General features: G+C 41.2%; 1 protein-coding gene across 4 annotated transcripts in view; it reads left to right on the forward strand.

Moving 5' to 3' along the window:
- The window catches only part of EPS15 (epidermal growth factor receptor pathway substrate 15), a 108,595-nt gene that overhangs the window by 28,322 nt on the left and 60,554 nt on the right, over nucleotides 1–19,719 (forward strand). For all 4 annotated transcript variants that reach the window (XM_048860176.2, XM_048860181.2, XM_048860179.2 and 1 more), the window contains exons 5-10: nucleotides 120–215; nucleotides 997–1,062; nucleotides 7,945–8,070; nucleotides 10,220–10,279; nucleotides 14,262–14,462; nucleotides 15,255–15,400. In XM_048860176.2, coding sequence (XP_048716133.2) covers nucleotides 120–215; nucleotides 997–1,062; nucleotides 7,945–8,070; nucleotides 10,220–10,279; nucleotides 14,262–14,462; nucleotides 15,255–15,400 — 695 coding nt within the window. The remainder of the gene's footprint in view (nucleotides 1–119; nucleotides 216–996; nucleotides 1,063–7,944; nucleotides 8,071–10,219; nucleotides 10,280–14,261; nucleotides 14,463–15,254; nucleotides 15,401–19,719) is intronic.

Below are 19,719 nucleotides of genomic sequence, written 5' to 3' on the forward strand. Positions count from 1 at the left end.
AGATGAATCCTGTTAAGAAATGTGCCAATTTAGAAGAAATATAAATTGTCAGCTCTCCAGTTGAATTTAAATTACTTTTGTATAGTAAATCCTTTAAAAAATCTGTTTTTTCTCCATAGGAATTTTTTGTGGCTTTGCGACTAGTGGCCTGTGCACAGAATGGATTGGACGTTTCCCTGAGTAGTCTTAATTCGCCAGTTCCTCCACCTAGATTTGTAAGACACTTTAAAAAAAAACAAAAAACAAAAAACTGTGATGAACTCATTAACGTTAAGTACTTTAAGCTACAAGTTGTGAAGGTTTAGTGTTTTATATTCATTATCTTCACTGGGAGATTTTAGTGCTGTTGAAAAATAAAAAAATGTACTTTTTGTGCAACAGTGAGTACATTAGTCTTCTAGCCCTACTGGAGACTTGGGTCACAAGAGAAAATGTTAATTTAGACCATAGTAAATATTTTTTGTTAGCATTGCCATTGAACTTTTTCTAGTTTAAAAAAATCCTAAGACAAGGATGTTAAAGGCAACAGTGAAGTTGCACTTAGAAGACTGAGTGGGAAAGCTTCCATGGCACCTGGTCACACTATGCCCAACTCTGGTGCTAGTCTTCCCTCATTTTCATGAGCACCAGTTACAAAAATTAACAAGTGATATTTGTACTATTTATAACCCACAAGGTGTGTAACAGGTTTTACTATTTATTTTTCTTTGGATTGTTAGAAGTGGAGACAATTAAAATGTTTCCTTTTCGTTGAAGGAATATGGTATAGCTATAAATTAAGGCTTACTTTTATTACGTTTTGGTGCTTCTTTGAGTGTGGAGAGAACATGCCACTTTGAATTTCTTATCCTAAATTATTGTACCTTCATTAGTTGATTAATTAAAATGTGATTATGGATTTGGATAGCAGGACCCATTCAAATGAGCGGAAAAGTCTTGCAACTCAAGTTCTCTCTTTGCAAGTAATATATTTTTGTTTGATCTGTTTTTCATTAGACTGATGCCAGTAGCCCAATACTAATCAGTGGAACAGCATCAGCCGACATCCCATGGGCTGTTAAGGTATGTTGAGAATTGTAAACAGTCAAAAAGCCTACATACCAATATCTGGCCATTTTTATGACTGCAGTTTCCAAGAAAACTTACACTTGTTTTAGACATGTAGTAACTGCTATAGCTTATTTCAGATTCTCTCCAAATTTAATGTCTTCTATATTCCACGCTTCATATCTGATATTCTTGAAACTGAGTCTTATTGTGCCATCTTTTATACCAGAAAACAAAATCTTTTGGAAGTTGTGAAATATTGAAGTAAAAAAGCAATTAATTCTAATTCTGTATTTTAGAAATTAGCATATATTGGTAGCTTTGAGATTTTATAGAGATCCTGTCATAATCAGGATAATTATAAACCATACATATGTTCGTTTCAAACATTATCAGCTTCTTCATCTGAATTGTACTGCTGATGTAAGAGGCAGACAGCTGTTGTATTTTCAGATCATTGGGGTTTTTTGCAGGGCTGTCACATTTAATTTAAATTATTGAGAGGCTAAATATGGGAGTTGAGTAGTTTTAGTCACTATGTAGATTACATACCATTATGTTAGAAAAATATTAAGGCTGCAAAGTCAAGCACTCAAAAGTTAGCAAATGCCAGAATTAAGATTCTTCTTTGTACACATATATATTCCAATTTGTGTGTACCTGTGCTGAGTGCACTCAAGCTGGAGATATTTGGTCAGCAGTACCTGTTGGGGAGGCACATGTACCCTGAATGTCCTCATGCTCCCATGCACAAAGAACTGGGCTGTCCCAACCCAACTCAGTTCCTTCTCGTTGTCTGTGGCTGAAAGATTACATTGATGCCTCACAATTAACTGTTCAGTGCTCTGTTGTATATAGTTAACTTGGTTCACATAATACTCATAGGGTTTTTGATAGTGTTTCCTATTTTCTCTCGAAGTCTGAGAGAAGTGTCGTCTTTTTTTTTTTTCCCTTCCCTTGGGGTGGTACTCTTGTATCACCATTGTTAACCTTTGTTCAGGATGTCAGAAAATCCCAAGGCTTTTAAAACTGTCCTTCCTGTCAGGCAGTCATGCCTCTAAACAATGGGCATGGAATATCTTGGGTTTTGTTTGTTTGTTTTGTTTGTTTTTAGTTTAGGAGAAAGTCACATTCTAGAAGCATGCATCATATGTAGATCCTTTTACAGACACACAAAGAAATCTAGAGAAAACAGACTGAGAATGTACCTCATAGAAACATCCGTGCACTTGGGTTTGGATCCAGGTTGCTCCAATATTGTGTACCTTGACTGTTTCATTGAAGAGTGTGCTCTCAGCCTCTTCATCTTCAATAGCTGCTCTGGTACCAAAGACCTCATCCTCTGAAAGCAGAGAAATCCCTAGAAGTTTACTAGAGGGAAGAGGCTTTGTTTATTGCCCCCACGGCCATCATCTAAAACCCTTAAATTTTCTGATACCTCAGTAGGGGAAAAGTCTAGGAGAGATCTCTCAAATACCTGGTTAAACCATAAACATTGAGAATTTACCTGAATCCAGCTTTGAGGACCCAGAACCTCTATGTTCTACAATGGTTCTGCTTTCTCTGGTACTGATAATCCCAGTACCAGTGACTTTGGTACCGGCCAGGTTGATGCTGAGGACTCTCTTATCCCGAGGACTCTCTTATCTCCTGTCTCCTCTCAGCTGAGTGTATGTCAGTCGAGAGTAACAATACTATGGTTCCAAGTTTGTCTAATATGTTGGTGAAGACTTTACAGCTTAGACCACAAGCCACACGTACTGGCACTGCCCATCCCCTACCTGAAGAATAATCCTTTTCATTTTCCATCAGGGAGCAGCAAGTTACAGCTTTTGCCTCCCCTGACACCTTGTTGTGATTCCAGAGCGAAATCTTACTTTATTTGACATAAATCCCTCTCTTGGGATATTAACCCTTGAGGGATCCCCGTGTTGACCTCTGGTATTATATGACCTCTGGTATTATAACAGTTAACAGCCATACTGGGCATGTTGGGATATTCCCCATTCAAGGAGATCCACCTCAGTTGCACAGTCAGGACCTGGATCTCTGCTAAAAAGATCATGTCTGCCGGACCATCACCTCAGTGTCCTGTCTCTGGCACAGGCAGAATTGGAACTTGAGGACGAACCTCAGTAGATTCTAACTGACATCTCATCCTCTTCCCCGGTGAAGCTATTGTTCTTGACACTATACTACCTAGGCCTATGTCTGACTACAAATTATTTCAGGAGCTCATGAGGAGAATGGGCTCTGCACTGGAACTTCCTGTAGAAACAGTCCGGGAGAACCATCACAGGTTACTGGACTTGTTGCACACTGTGGTCCCTGATGAAGTGGTACTTGTAGATCCTGCTGAGTTGTTATGGCAAACCCTGACTTCCATACACCCAGATCTAAAAAAGCTGACTGTCACCAAGTTCCAATACAACGTTTCGAACAATTCTTCTCTCACCTGGTGCCAAGATCATTGGTAGTGGCAGCCACAAAGGAGTGGTCTACACAGCAACGACGGAAGTCCACCCTTAGGGACAAGGAGTCTAAAAATCTCGACTTGCTCGGCAGAAAAAGCTACTCCATAGCAAGCTTGCAAGTGAGAATCCTAGACTACCAAATATGATTCTCTTAATTAGGATTCCCTTGTGAAATTTATGGACAAATTGCCCAATGAGCTAAAAGAGGATTTCAAGTCTGTTGCATCAAGCTGGCCCTCGGCCACCAGAACATTCCTTCAGGTGGTGCATCACCTAGCATCCTGATCCATGGCAACAGCCATAGTGACGAGAAGGTCCTCCTGGCTTCGTGCTTCTGGTGTCTTTAGGGAAGTACAAATAACGAGAGAGGATCTTCCCTTTGAAGGGTGAAGGCTCTTCAGTGATGAAACTTAGTCCTACCATGGGTGTAGGGGACTGGACTAGATGACCTCTGGAGGTCCCTTCAGTCCTACAATTCTCTGAGGTCTTGTGTGCCCTCAAGGATTCTCTTGTGACATTGAGATCGTTATGAGTTCGCATACCTCCTACTTACAGGAGGCAATAGAGGCTTTAGCTTTGATAGACTATTCTTTTTTCTACCTAGGCAATTTAATTCATCCAGGAAAAGTCACAAATTTATTAGGCAAAATATCATCTGCTTCTGCTGCAGCAACCTCTTACTGGCAGTCATAGTCCTTGAAGCAGCAGATTTGACTGCTTCCTGAGGAACAGAGTCCCAGTCACAACAGATCTTCTTCTTGATTCATCTTCTACCTTAGGAAATCAGTTGTACCATTTCTTCAGTGTCTGGAATGCCTTAATTTCAGATCGTTGTGTTCTAGACACTGGAATTGGGATACACCATTCAGTTTCAGTCAATGCCTTAAGCTCCATCCACCTTCTGTGTCCCCCTCACAAAATTATACTGCTTCAAGAGGTACAATCTCTTCTTGATCTAAGAGCTATAGAGGAGGTCCGTCTGCAGCACAGGAAAAGGTTTTTTTATTTTGTAGTTTCCTCATCCCCAGAAAAAAGGGGAGTCTGAGGGCCATCTTAGGTCTAAGGGTACATCTATACTGCATGTGGGAGCATGCTGCCCAGCTTGGGTGGGTAGATGTGTTAGCTCTACGTGGCCGCTCAAGTACATACCCGGGGGTCTGGGTGAGTTTCTACTCTGACATCTAGTCCAAGCTGCTGCATGTGCTACCCCCAGTTACCCGGCTCTTTCTAGTATGCTAGTTGAAGCGGAGCTAGCACATGTCTGTCTACCTGAGCTGGGAAATATGCTCCCAGATGCAGTGTAGACGTACTCTGAGAGACCGGAACACCTTCATCAAAAAGATGGAGTTCAGGATGGTATCCCTTGCCTCCATTATTCCTTCTTTTTATCTGAATGACTGGTACACTGCTCTCCATCTGCGGGATGCCTATTTTCATATGGCTATCCACCCAAGCCACAGAAAATATCTAAAGTTTTCAGTGGGGACTGTAACTACCAATATATGGTACACCCCTACCCCGATATAACACTGTCCTCAGCAGCCAAAAAATCGTACTGCGTTATAGGTGAAACCATGTTATATCGAACTTGCTTTGATCCACCGGAGCGCGCAGCCCTTCCCCCCCCCCACCTCCCCCAGCACTGCTTTACCACGTTATATCAGAATTCGTGTTATATTGGGTCACGTTATATCGGGGTAGAGGTGTATTTCCATTCAGCCTGTCATCAGTGATCAGAGTTTTTACCAAGTGTGTGGTGGTCTTAGTGCTTTACCTAACACATATGCATTCAGATATTCCTGTATCTGGATGGTTGGTAATCCATGGTCTTTCCGGGCAAGAAGTCACAGGCAGCATTCATCAGATCCAGTCTCTCTTCATGCGGTTATGTCTGAAAATAAACATGGACAATCAACACTGTCTCCATTTCAGAGAATTGAGTTAACTGGAGCTGTTTTTGGCTCAACAACAAGAACTGCCTGTCTACTTTAAGAACGGTTCTGGTCCATTTTAACCCTGTGCATTAGGCTAGGCTCACCGGAGAACGAGATCCTGCCTCACCTTGCTTAGACACGTGGCATTCCACGTGTGTCTTAGCATGCCAGAGTTTGCTTGCAGTGCAAGCAAAGCTGATTGAAGTCCACATATCACCGAAGCAAGCATCCTCTGGACAGGCTGATTCACACACCTGCTCAAGTCCTAGTATTAAGCTGGTGCATGAGTCTGGAATATATCTGCAAGGGGGTACTTTACTCTCTCTACCCCACCTCCACTCTCTTTCTATCAGAAACGTTAGTGATGGACGTATGCACTATTGGCTGGCTGAGCACACCTAGATGGGGTACAGACTCAAGGTCTCCAGAATCAGCCGTATAAATGTCTTGGAACTGAAGGGCTGTAATTCATGCATGCCAAGTCTTTCTGCTATCTATCGTGAGCACTATATTTTGAAAGATGATTGACAGTACAACCGCAGTGTTTTACTTCAACTAATAGGGTGGAGCAAGGTCAAATCTCTTGTGTCAGGAGGTGGTGCTGCTCTGGAACTTGAGCATTGAAAATGACATCACCCTCAAACCTCATACCTTCTCAGGGTAAAGAATGTTCTAGCAGATTGCCTCAGCAGAATCATGAATGTATCACGAATGGTCCCTGAAAATTTGAGAAAAGAAAAGGAGTACTTGTGGCACCTTCGAGACTAACCAATTTATTTGAGCATAAGCTTTCGTGATGCATCTGGTGAAGTGAGCTGTAGCTCACGAAAGCTTATGCTCAAATAAATTGGTTAGTCTCTAAGGTGCCACAAGTACTCCTTTTCTTTTTGCAAATACAGACTAATAGGGCTGTTACTCTGAAACCGGAAAATTGAGAGTTAGTGTGGTCAAAGTTCCAAAAATAGGGGTTTCCCGGCATAGATTTGTGACCAGAAACAAGAAATGCAGCTACTTCTGTTTCAGGGCTGGTCAGAACCTGAATTCTGTGATAGATGCATTCCTGTTCCCCTGGGAATTGGAGCTTCTATATATGTATCCTCTGCTTCAAATGATTGCCAGGATTATCAGAAAGCTAAAGCAGGAACATGCCAGTATGATTCTCCTAGCCCTGGCTTGACTGAGACAATACTGGTCCTCAGATTTGTGAAGCTTATTGGTTCAACTTCCAGTTATCTTGTATGTTACCCAGGATATATCACAGCATTACAGCCAGGTTCCACACCCCAATCTGTGCATTGTCTACCCCATGGCATGGATGTAGAGTGGCTACTCTCAGAGTCTGTTCTCAAGCCATTAAAAATATGTTAATCAGCAGCAGGAAGCATTCCACTAGACAGTTTGGCTAAGTGGAAAAAGATACCCATCTGGGTACACCATCAGTTGTCTCTATTCACACTGCAGATTCAGAACATTTTAGAAGAATAGGGCATTTTTATGAGTTAAAAGTTCACCTGGCAGCCATCGCTACCATTCACCCACCTCTACAAAGGCAGTCTGTGTTTTTCCACCCTATGGTTGAGAAGTTTTATAAAGGATGTGAGGGTTTATTCACCATTAAAGCTCTAGTTTACCCTTGGGACATTTCACCTGTTTTTTTTCTTTTCACGTTTTATGTTTTGAGCCTTTTAGCCTCCTGCTCTTTCTGTTGTTAGCTAAAATAGCTTATCAAGTAGTAGTCACATCCACTAGGAGAGCTACAAGCTTTGGTGATGGGGGGACCCCCCAACACAATGTTCTGTAACGTTTCCTTAAGACCTCATCTGAAATTCCCATCAAAGGTTGTATAATTTCTTCTAAATCAGGTGATACATCTACCAAGTTTCTTTCTAAAATGTCATAGTCAGAGGGATGAAGAGAGACTACACACTTCAGATGTCTGTAGAGGTCTTTCATTCTGTATTAATAAAACTAAGGAATATTAGATCCTCTGCAAGACTCGCTATAGCATATGCAGAAAAAATGAGAGGACAGGCTGCAACAGTACAAAATTTTTCATGGTATTGATCTCCTACTATATTAGGACTTGTTATGACCTCACAAACACCACCACAAATTACTGCTCATTCTATCAGTGTCCAGGCTACCTCTGAGGCTTTCTTGAGAAATGTTCCAATCAGAGATGCTTGCAGAGCAGCACCTCTAGACTGTACACACATTTGCACAACATTACGCAATTGTTGAAGCACCCGGAACAGATGCTAATTTTGGAAGGAGAGTCCTTCAGTCTCTGTTAAAGTAGACTCAGAGTTCCCACCACCAGAGGAGCACTGGTTGGGATTCACCTAGAGTGGGATAATACATGCACAAGCACTTGATTAAATGGTTACTTACCTATACAATAACTGTGGTTCTCTTGGGTTATGTGTGCTTTGTTCTAAAAGTGTTCCCATTACCAGAATTATAAATCTGTTTATCTTCTACTCTCTCAGGTGGAAGAAAAGGCCAAATATGATGCTATCTTTGACAGTCTGAGTCCTGTGAATGGATTTTTGTCGGGGGATAAGGTGAAACCTGTACTGCTAAACTCCAAACTGCCGGTGGATGTCCTAGGAAGAGTAAGAATATCATTCCAACTAAAATTAACGGGCCACTGACTTGATTTGTGAATCATAAATAATAAAGATAACTGTACTAATTAGAGAAATGTTTGGGTATTCAGATTTAATATCTTTAGTAATAAAAATGTAACTAATGAGTAAGGCTACGTTTTAGTCATGGGTATTTTTAGTAAAAGTCACGGGTAGCAAACAAAAAATCATGGCCCATGACTTTTACTAAAAATACCTGTGACTAAAACTTGGGCGGGGGGCGGTCCGGGGAGGTCGTGGGTGCCGGGGGAGGAGGCTTGGGACCCCACTGGTGCTCGTGGGAGGGGGCGGACCAGGACCACCACGTCCTGGGAGTGGGACCCGTGTGGTGGTGCGGGGAGGGCTGGCTGGGGCTCCCTACCCAGCTCCGTGTCCCTGCAGTTCCTAAGCAGAGGAGGGTCTGGGGGCTCGAGTGCGCTGCTCCCACTACAAATGCTTGCTGCCACAGCTTCCAATGGCCAGGAACCTTAGCCAATGGGAGCTGCAGTTGCAGGGCCTGTGGGTGCCAGAAGTGTGCAGAGTGGAGGCCCGACCCCTCCTCCGCCTAGGAGCTGAAGGGCCATGCCAGTGGGAGCCAGGGAGCCCCCCCCTGCCTCCCCCCGAGGTAAGTGCCCCCCACACCTCCAACCACCTGCTCTGAGTTCCCTCCGACACACCCAAACTGCTGCTGCTGGCCCAGGGGCTGTCCAGCTCAGGCAGCCCCGAGCCAGCACCAGCCACTGCAAAAGTCACGAAAAGTTATGGAATCTGTGACCTCCTTGACAGACTCGTAGCCTTACTACTAAGGTATTGTAAAATGACCACACTTCCCTTTACAAAATTAATTGGTATATTTTACTGGTAGGTTTCTGTATTTAAAGACTATTTAATAGTATATATGTAAAACACTTCAAATAATTTTTACATGTGGTGTGTAGTTTTTTCCCTGCTTCTAAAAAGGTAGTTACCGTACTGAGGAGTAAAACAAACTGATAAATGTATGTTTTGTTTCAAAGGATATCTTTGAAGTTATTCTGTAAAACTGCCACATTAATCTACCTTTTAATGTATTGGGCCACTTAATTATGTATATTTTAACATTTACTTTGAGGGAGAGTGATGTAATCCTATCCTTTTTCTACACCTTCAGAAAATAGCTTTCTTACACAATTTTATCCAAGTGCACAATGCTGACTGAAAACTAGTGCTGAGGGAAACTTTCAGTATCCTGTGGTCCCTCCTGTTTGAGAGGGTTATTGGGTATTTTTAAAATCTGAAACCAGATAGAAGCTTTGATTCTGCTGGTTGACACTGCATAGAATCATAGAATCATAGAATATCAGGGTTGGAAGGGACCCCAGAAGGTCATCTAGTCCAACCCCCTGCTCAAAGCAGGACCAATTCCCAGTTAAATCATCCCAGCCAGGGCTTTGTCAAGCCTGACCTTAAAAACCTCTAAGGAAAGAGATTCTACCACCTCCCTAGGTAACGCATTCCAGTGTTTCACCACCCTCTTAGTGAAAAAGTTTTTCCTAATATCCAATCTAAACCTCCCCCACTGCAGCTTGAGACCATTACTCCTCGTTCTGTCATCTGCTACCATTGAGAACAGTCTAGAGCCATCCTCTTTGGAACCCCCTTTCAGGTAGTTGAAAGCAGCTATCAAATCCCCCCTCATTCTTCTCTTCTGCAGGCTAAACAATCCCAGCTCCCTCAGCCTCTCCTCATAACTCATGTGTTCCAGTCCCCTAATCATTTTTGTTGCCCTTCGCTGGACTCTCTCCAATTTATCCACATCCTTCTTGAAGTGTGGGGCCCAAAACTGGACACAGTACTCCAGATGAGGCCTCACCAATGTCGAATAGAGGGGAACGATCACGTCCCTCGATCTGCTCGCTATGCCCCTACTTATACATCCCAAAATGCCATTGGCCTTCTTGGCAACAAGGGCACACTGCTGACTCATATCCAGCTTCTCGTCCACTGTCACCCCTAGGTCCTTTTCCGCAGAACTGCTGCCTAGCCATTCGGTCCCTAGTCTGTAGCTGTGCATTGGGTTCTTCCGTCCTAAGTGCAGGACCTAAGTGCATGTATGGGGTTTGGGAGCCAATCACCTATATATTTTGATTCTGTTTAGGTTTGGGAATTAAGTGACATTGACCATGATGGAATGTTGGATCGAGATGAATTTGCAGTTGTAAGTACACAGTTTCATTTAGTTTCATAATTCTGCAAACCTAATAACAAAAACCAAACATTAGAAGTGCTAGGTTTTTAGACTTCATATCTGTTCATTCACTTCTCTATTTCTCTTCGTTATCCTAGCTCGTGCCACAGTGGCAGTCTAAATTCCCATCAGTTTCCATTGCTTGTACTATTTTTGCTCTTCTGCCTCCCCCACTTGCTAAGTCAGTGTCCTCTTTTTGTATAGAAATCACTTGTGAGAGTGAACTTCTAAAGGTTTTATTAGCATTTGAGATGTTTGGTCATATTCATAAATCTAGTATATGTACCCATTAATTAAAAATATATATTTTTTAATCCACAAACCATGGGACAGTTGCTTCTAGTTATCAGGTGAGCATACAAGGTTGTAGGTCCATTTCAAAGTGCTTTTTTTAATGTTCTTTTCAAAGGACATTGCATCCCTGCTGGAGTTTAAGCTAAGCTTCCCTTCTTCAGTTAGAAACCATTTGAACATAAATTGCTTCCTTCTCTTGTAGAAGGTGTTGGAGTCTCATTCCAGGTCGTTTTTTTCTTGTCTAGGATTTCTGTAGTTCTGTTTGGAGAGAGAATATTATATATGGTGCATTTTTTATGTATTGTAACTTTCACCAGTAGGTACACATACTTGTCACAGCAAGAAATCCTTATCAGATTTATCTTTTTAAGACTTGTATGTAACTCTAACACTTACGTGAATTCCTATCTTCTTTTCATTAGACCAGGCTTTAACAGCATATGATATTAAATGCTGCTACCTCAAATGGATAAAAAGAAAGCTTTTCCTTGGGAGGCCAGTGGTGAAGGATCTAGCAATCTTGAAATGTGATAGAAAACACAGAATTATTTTAACCTCCCCATATTTTTGTATTGGCTCTATACATACTGGACAGGAATTGATTCCATTTAGGAACAGAGACGCTGAAAAATTGTTTTACAGGTCCAGCCAAATATCCTAATACTGGCACTTGGGGTGAGGATGAGTGCTCTCAAGGTGGATATGCAATCAACAACACCATTCTTAAATTCAAAAACATATTCTGCATTGATATTTAGTGACCAAATTCAGCAACTGGAAAAACTGATATAAAAGAACGAGCGTAAAACACTGACTCTTCATATTGCTCATTTGTCATCTCCCCCTGTTTTGGGGTCAATCTTTTGGTTCTGCTTTTAGTTTCACTTCAGTACTTGAAAAGTTGAATTTACATGGATAAAAATGAGATTAAAAAGAAGCTCACTCTCTCTTTAATTTGAAGATGAAGAGTAAATAAAACCTGTTGAACTCTTGCTCTGATGATAAATTAGTCAAGGGTGTGTGTTCAGCACTTAAGTCAAGTGGAGAGGAAAGAACCATGTAATCAGGGTGGAGGAAATGTTTGTTTTTCAGTTAGAGAAATTAATAGTATTAATAGTACAAAGGTTCGAACATAAGTGTTTATTAATACAATATTTTAAAACTCATTCGTCTGTGTAAGCCTTTTGAAAAATGAGGTAAACTTTCAGAACTGTGTAAAGGAAACTAGTAGGTATGCATGCCAAAAGCTTGTCTTTAATTTGGTCTTCCAGAAACTGACTCAATAATAGCTCTTCCATGTTAGAGTCAGATACTGGGAGTTTAGCAGTGACTTCAAAATGGTATAAAAATACCAATAGGGAAAACTCTGTTCTTTCTTCATCTTATTGACAAGCATCAACATTTTGAGGTATGGGTATTTAGGCGGATTTAAGAAGACATGGGTTATTTAGGCAGATTTAAGGGGACAGAAATAGGAATATCCTTCTGGCAGATAATCATAGAATATCAGGGTTGGAAGGGACCTCAAGAGGTCATCTAGTCGAACCCCCTGCTCAAAGCAATCCCCAGTTTTTGCCCCAAATGGCCCCCTCAAGGATTGAACTCACAACCCTGGGTTTAGCAGGCCAATGCTCAAACCACTGAGCTATCCCTCCCCCCAGATGAAGGAACCCACAAAATATTTTACTTGTCACTGCTCCGTCACTTTTCACCTATGCTGTCACTTGTTTCAAATTCTTCTAAAATCAGCTTTTTAAATCTCCAATTAACTGTAGTGGTGGACATAATTTCATGTGCACTGTAATAATTCACCTGTAGAGTATTCATCTTTGCCATACTTATAACTTCTATATATGTGTGTGCTGTAATTTTCACATATTTAGCTGAGTGCTAAAACAGTTGATTCATGAAGTTGAGGAATGAATATAACATACTAGGCAAGCAATGGGATGTTAATTAACGTAATGGATAGTCTATAAAATTTTGTGGAATAGTACATCTTAAGTGACCCTTTCTAAGATTTGAACCTTCCTAAAGTATAACCCCACAGTAACCCCTTCCTAAAGTATAACCCCAATTTATTTGAGCATAAGCTTTCGTGAGCTACAGCTGAGCTGTAGCTCACGAAAGCTTATGCTCAAATAAATTTTAGTCTCTAAGGTGCCACAAGTACTCCTTTTCTTTTTGTGGAAGAAACCAGTGAATATGAACAAATGCCACCCACCTGCCTCAACAAGTGGGGGATGTTGAAGAGGCTGGCAGCGAAGGGAGACCTCCCCAGCAGCAAGGGAGGGAGAGGCTGAGGAAGTCAGCTAGCTGTCCCCCTGTCCCCCCACCATTGGAGTCTCTGGCACCCACTGGCCATTTGTGGGGGGGAGGGATACTGATTGGCCTACGTCTGTCCGCTCCAGAGATTTAACTTGGAGCATAGGCTATGTGGAGCCTCTTTTGGCTCCGTTCCATTGTCAAAATTTGTGCTCTTGGCCTGGAATTTAACTACTGAAATTGTTTCCTAATATGCAAACCCACAAGTGGTGATTGCTGAATCATCCCCCAACTTTTGGAAACTAATCTAAAAGGTGTTAAACTCCTGCAGTGCAGGATTTGTTTACTTGGCAGTGAACTTCAAAGGAGCCTTCAAAGGCTAATGTTTAATGTGGCAAGCCAGAGAGAACAGAAAGATAGACTTCAGTTTTAGAGGGTTTGGGGAGAGAGAAAAATGACTGTCAAAGGATACTACCTAATTAAGATTTATGAAATATTTCTCTTCTAGAATAAGGAGGGCTGCTTGGGGCTTGATGTTTTGGAAGGCGATGTCTGCTGCTCTCCCTTGGGATGGGATGCATATACAGTTAGGGGGCAGGAGAAACCATAACTGGGCCCTGCCTCTTTGGCTAATGTTCAGAAAGCATTTCATGTCTTTTTAATGTAGATTTACCTTGATGGTCTCTTGTGTTTAAATACACTTCTAATGAAAACATTGAGCCTGACGGTTATACTTGTTTATTCATAGGCTTTTCTATGGTGCTCATTCCCGTGGAATGAATGCTTCATACGTTAATGAATTTATCCCTGTGAGGTAGGGATATATGATTGTCTCCATTTCAGACTTCAGAAACAAAGGCACAGAGAGATTAAGTGACATGTCCAAAGGTCTCTCACAGATCCTGTGGCAGAGCCAGGAGCAGAACCCAGATCTTCAGATCTTTCACCCAATCCAACGCTTCAACCTCAAGGCTATCCTTCTCCTCCTGGTTTGTGAAGTAGTTCGTGAAGTACTGAGTTTAAGTAGGTGGTTGCTGCCTTTCATCGCTTCTGAAGAAAATAGAGGAAAGGGAATTAACTGCTGAGTTGCTGCTCTAACAGTGAGGTGACACTGGGACTATGACCATCCCCTGAAATTGGCAAGACAGGATAGGAATATAAAAGGCAAAAACCAAGAGGGGAAGACCATATTATCCTTGAAAATCTTATTATAAAATGTATCCAGAATGTGCTAGATAACTGTCACCTCTGAGTTATAGGCTGCTTCATTCTTTTGAAAAGATTCTTAAATTTTAGATGGCTTCAAAACTACTGTAGGTCATGTCTTAAAATGAAGATAAATCTTACAACCCTGGTTAATGCTATAACCATCATATCTTGTTTTCATGTTCAGGCCATGTTCTTGGTGTACTGTGCTTTGGAAAAGGAACCAGTGCCAATGTCCTTGCCTTCAGCTTTGGTGCCACCTTCCAAGAGAAAAACTGTCAGTATTCCAGGAGCAGTGCAGTTGATCCCCTCTTCAACATTTGCTAACGATGCTCATCGATCCTCGTCTCCTGTAGGCATTTTACCTGCCAAAGCACCACTAACACAGGTATAGTCCTAAAATTGGCTTGTGTTAGTGTTTTCTTTAGTCACTGCTTGTAATGAAATGTTATGCAGATGGGTCAGGTCATACAGACTACCTTGATCTATTGGCTGTTTTTGTTTTGTTTCTGTCAATATGTTTATAAAGTTGGGGTAACTGGTGATTGGGAAAGGCAAATATGGATTTAACCATCTGTGAAGATGTTTACTGGAAGTGCTTTTTAGAAGTCTTCTACTATATAAATTTGGCTTCAGGAAAAACTTAGTATACATTTTTAAATTTCAGTCAAAAAATGCTTATTTTAAAGCATATGAGCCTTGTGCAAAGGTCAAAACATTAAGAAAACTGTTTTAAAAAAAATCCAACAAAATAGTAGCCCAAGCACACGACCAGATAACATCTGTCTGATCTGGCACAGAGACAAATCCAGTAATCATCAGGCAAGCAATTTACCAACAAATTAATGGTGTGTGTGTGGTCTGAGGGGGTTAGTGATAGTGGACGGGATAGCTGATGTAAGTAACTGAAGTGAGACAAGGCCAGGAATATATACCAGAACTTCAAATAAATGAGCCCTGGGGTATGTCCAAAAAAAGCAGCCATTGAGACAAAAAGTCTTACCTGTTCTGACCATGACAGAACCAAGCAACAGGGAGTAGATCTTTCCAAGCTGTCTCATTGCGGTTGGTTATTAGAAAGACTGATGTCATTTGAAGAGATTTAGTACTAGAATTATGTTGTTCCTTGAGATTAAAAATACATTTGTCTTCAAAGAGATTTACCTGTATTTTTTCTTAGTGGGTTGTATCACCTGCCGACAAAATCAAATATGATGAGGTTTTCCTGAAAACTGATAAAGACATGGATGGTTTTATCTCTGGTGTGGAAGCCAGAGAGTTATTCTTGAAGACAGGACTGCCTTCTAACATACTTGCACACATCTGGTAAGAATTTTTCTCTATCACCTTTTTAAAAAATAGAACATCATCTTTTTCTCTCGACACATACTGTTTATGAAAGATGCCACATTGATATCTCTGCAGCCCGAAGTCCTCTGGTTAACTATGGGACAGGTACAGTATCAGCAGTGTATTTGCTTCTACCTTGACCTCAAGGGACTATACTTAGAGGTGAGAGGCTTAGTGCACTTCATGTGGTCATTCGGCCTTTGGCCTCTCTGCTTGGGTTTAATCAGTTCCATTATAATTGTGATAATACTGGGTGTTTTTAATATCCATGTTAAATGTCCAGCCTGTCTTCTACATGATATGGTCCACAGAGCTGTTACAATAGATACTTTAGCCTGCTTGCAACTTAGGGGCAAAACCTGACTTGTCACTGGCAGCTGTGAATATCTCACCTCCTAAAGTTCTCTCCAGTTTTCTATTCCTGTACAGCAACAGGCAGGCTGAACCAGACTTCTCTGCTGCAGAGATTTTCTGAGGGCAATTCCAAAATTTATTTCAAATTTTTAGACTAGCAAGTTGGTTCAATAATTCGTCTGTCTGTGATTTCTAGCCATGTCCCAAGGCTGCATTTGATTTTTGGGGAGATTTTCTCCTCAGCTGTGTTTCCCCTTCTGAGATGTATGCAGCTTTTGGCACTCCTGTAGGCTTCAGGGAGGGATGGAGAGAGCACAGGCGAGCACTGAGAAAAGCCAGAGGCAAAAGGAAGGGTCTATGTTTATCGCTCAACCTCCTCCGCAAATAGTGTCTAGCTGGGGGGCTTTACCAGCTCTCTGGTCAGAAGGTAGTTTTCTTCTCACAGCCCAGGCTGGGTGGGGTCATCTTTCCTGCCTGGGGAAGAATTGGGGAAACAAGCAGGATTGGAGGGCCAGCTCTGCTAGGCAAGATGCAGCTCAGGCCAGGTGTGGGTCACCTTAGCCCCTCTCCTGGCAAGAAAGGAGGCAGGTAGGATTGGTAAAGAGCTAGCCCCGGGGCAAGCAATCCATCTGTGTGAAGGGACTGAAGCCAGAAGGGCAGCATGCCAGATGGAAAAATCTCACTTCAGTCACTTCTCCGGTGGTTAGGGACTATAGGGGTTTCTACCTGGGAGAGAGAGTGAACCGGAAGAGTGGCCTCTTCATTGCATAGGCCCATCAAAGGCAGCCAAGTCCAGGCAGGCATATTCTTAGCCCCTTCCTTTGGTCATGAAAACTTACAGGTGACTTATACATAGGAGTGTCAGATGACTGTTCGTATTTCAGTGCCTCCGCATTCTTTCACAATCAGTGCTAACACAGGTGGACAATGTTGCAGGTCTGTTCCCTCTCAACAGAAAAACCGCATGGCCTAGGGGCTTTTCTCTGGATAGGAAAGGGGAAAATAGTGGGTTTCAAATCTCTTTCATGCAGGAAGAGGGGTTATTGTCTGAGTGTCTGATTCCAAAGTTCCCAGCTATTTTAATGATATTGATAATGATATTGAGACTTTATGGAAAACTGAGACTGTTCAGAGTAATTGTAAAAGTCAGCTTGCAATATTGACTCCTGGCAGACACTATAGAAGGAAATTCATGTCATATATGGCAAGTTAAAGCTATCTATGAAGTGTAACAGGAGCAAATATCTCTTTGCAAGTGGTAGCTAGAACATGGTCAGGGTCTGTAGCTGCCCTCTATTGCCCCTGAGCTATCTGCAGGTCTCCCAGACCTATCTGGAATTAGACCCCTGATTAATTCTAGGATCTTTCATTTTGGGAGCGAAAGGGTTACATATAGTTTTGATCAAATGAGATCATTGGATATTGTGTAGCGGGGTGCCTGATGGAGCTGTGCAAGGATTTTAGGAATAGCTTTGTCTTATTCTCCATCTCAGAAACCCATGGATGATTTCATTCAGGTTGTGGCTTTTCCATCTGCTTCATATTGGAACATTGCAATCCACTCCATCCTATTTCTAATCTCAATGAATCAGGGACAAGCAGAACAGGTATCCCCTGATACATCTATCTTTCCTAATGATGGCTGTCTTTAAAGCATTCCCATTTATCCATCCTTGGGCAATTCTTACGCTTTGCAGAAGGAGGGCAGCATTTTTTGTTTTCCTGCTTTTGATTACCATTTGATCTTTATTATGGCTGTTGATTAATCACAGTTTTAATCGCACTGTTAAAAAATAGAAAACCTATTGAAATGCATTGAATATTTTGGATGTTTTTCTACATTTTCAAATATATCGCTTTCAATTACAAAACAGACTCCAAAGTGTACAGTGCTCACTTTATATTATATTTGATTACGAATACTTGTACTGTAAAAATGATAAACAAAAGAAATAGTATTTTTCATTCACCTCATACAAGTACTATGTAGTTTGATCTTTTTATCATGAAAGCATAACTTAGAAATATAGATTTTGTTTGTTTGTTCTATAACTGTACTCAAACAAAACAATGTAAAACTTTAGAGCCTACAAGTCCACTCAGTCCAACTTCTTGTTCAGCCAATCGCTAAGAGAAGTAAGTTTGTTTACATTTACTGGACATAATGCCGCTCATTTTTTATTTATAACGTCACCTGAAAGTGAGAACCACTATTTGCATGGCACTGTTGTAGCCAGTGTTGCAAGATATTTACGTGCCAGATGCGCTAAAGATTCATATGCTTCTTCATGCTTTGGCAACTGTTCCAGAGAACATGCTTCCATGCTGATGATGCTTGTTTTAAAAAAAAAAAAAAAAATGCATTAATTAAGTTTGTGACTGAACTCCTTGGGAGAGAATTGTATGTCTCCTGTTCTGTTTTACCCGCGTTTTGCCCTATATTTCATGATCAAGCAGTCTGGGATGATGACTCGGCACATGTTGTTCATTTTAAGAACATTTTCACTGCAAATTTGACAAAATGCAAAGAAGGTACCAATGTGAATTTTCTGAACATAGCTACAGCACTCAACCCGAGATTTAAGAATCTGAACTGTTTCCAAAATCTGAGAGGGATGAGGGGTGGAGCATGCTTTCAGAAGTCTTAAAAGAGCAACATTCTGATGCGGAAACTACAGAACCCAAACCACCAAAAAGGATAATCAACTTTCTGCTGATAGCATCTGACTCAGATGATGAGATTGAACATGCGTTGGTCCACACTGCTTTGGATTGTTGTCAAGCAGAACCCATCATCAGCATGGACGCATGTCCTCTGAAATGGTGGTTGCAGAATGAAGGGACATATGAAACTTTGCCACATCTGGCATGTAAATATCTTGCAATGCTAGCTACAACAGTGCCATGCAAATGCCTGTTCTCACTTCCAGGTGACATTGTAAACAAGAAGGGAGCAGCATTATCTTCTGCAAATGTAAACAGACTTGTTTGTCTGCATGATCAACTGAACAAGAAGGAAGACTGAGTGGAGTTGTAGGCTCTAAAGTTTTACATTGTTTTTTATTTTTGAATGCAGTTTTTGTATACATTCTACATTTGTAAGTTCCACTTGCATGGTAGAGATTGCACTGCAGGACCTGCAATGGGGGAGTTGAAAAAATTTATTTCTTTTGTTTTTTACAGTGCAAATATTTGAAATCAAAAAATAAATATAAACTGAGCCCTGTATACTTTGTATTCTATGTTGTAATTTAAATCAATATATTTGAAAATGTAGAAAACATGCAAAAATATGTAAATAGTATTCTATTGTTTAACAGCGTGATCAATCATGTGATTAATCATGATTAATTTTTTTAATCGCTTGACAGCCGTAATCTTTATACATGCTCCCAGGGATCCTCTACAGGATTGTGGTAGCAATAATATATTGGCTTTTGTGAAGAAGGAAATTCACTGGTCACTTCTTGGACTGTTTTCAATCTGAGTTCTGTACAGAGAGAAAGCTGAAGCGAGCATGCAGTGATGTGGTTGCTGGAGTATGTTGGGTTCAGGGCAGACGTGGTACCAGGAAAGTCAGTCATAGGCCTGGCCTGAGGATAAGGACTATGATGTACAAGGTCTTATTTCAGAAGAATGTTAACAGAAGATGAAGATGGCCATAAACAAGTGGAAAACAAGTTGTCACAGAAACAAAAATCCATTTTTTTTTAACGTATTGTGAATCCTCATCTTAAGCACAGCTATGCTTCAGTGATCAAGTACGTATGATACCTAGCCAATAAAACCTTGTATCCACTCCATAGCTCACCCTATCTCATGTGCTGGCAGAACTCTAGCTTGAGTGGTATATTCTCTGCTCCCTCAACTGGTGAATGCAGAGAATCAGATAGATATTTTTTAAATGGAATCTTCCAATTCAGCTCAGGAAATGTGTACCA

The sequence above is a fragment of the Caretta caretta genome, chromosome 8 (genome assembly GCF_965140235.1).
Source record: "Caretta caretta isolate rCarCar2 chromosome 8, rCarCar1.hap1, whole genome shotgun sequence".
Taxonomy (NCBI): Eukaryota; Metazoa; Chordata; order Testudines; family Cheloniidae; genus Caretta; species Caretta caretta.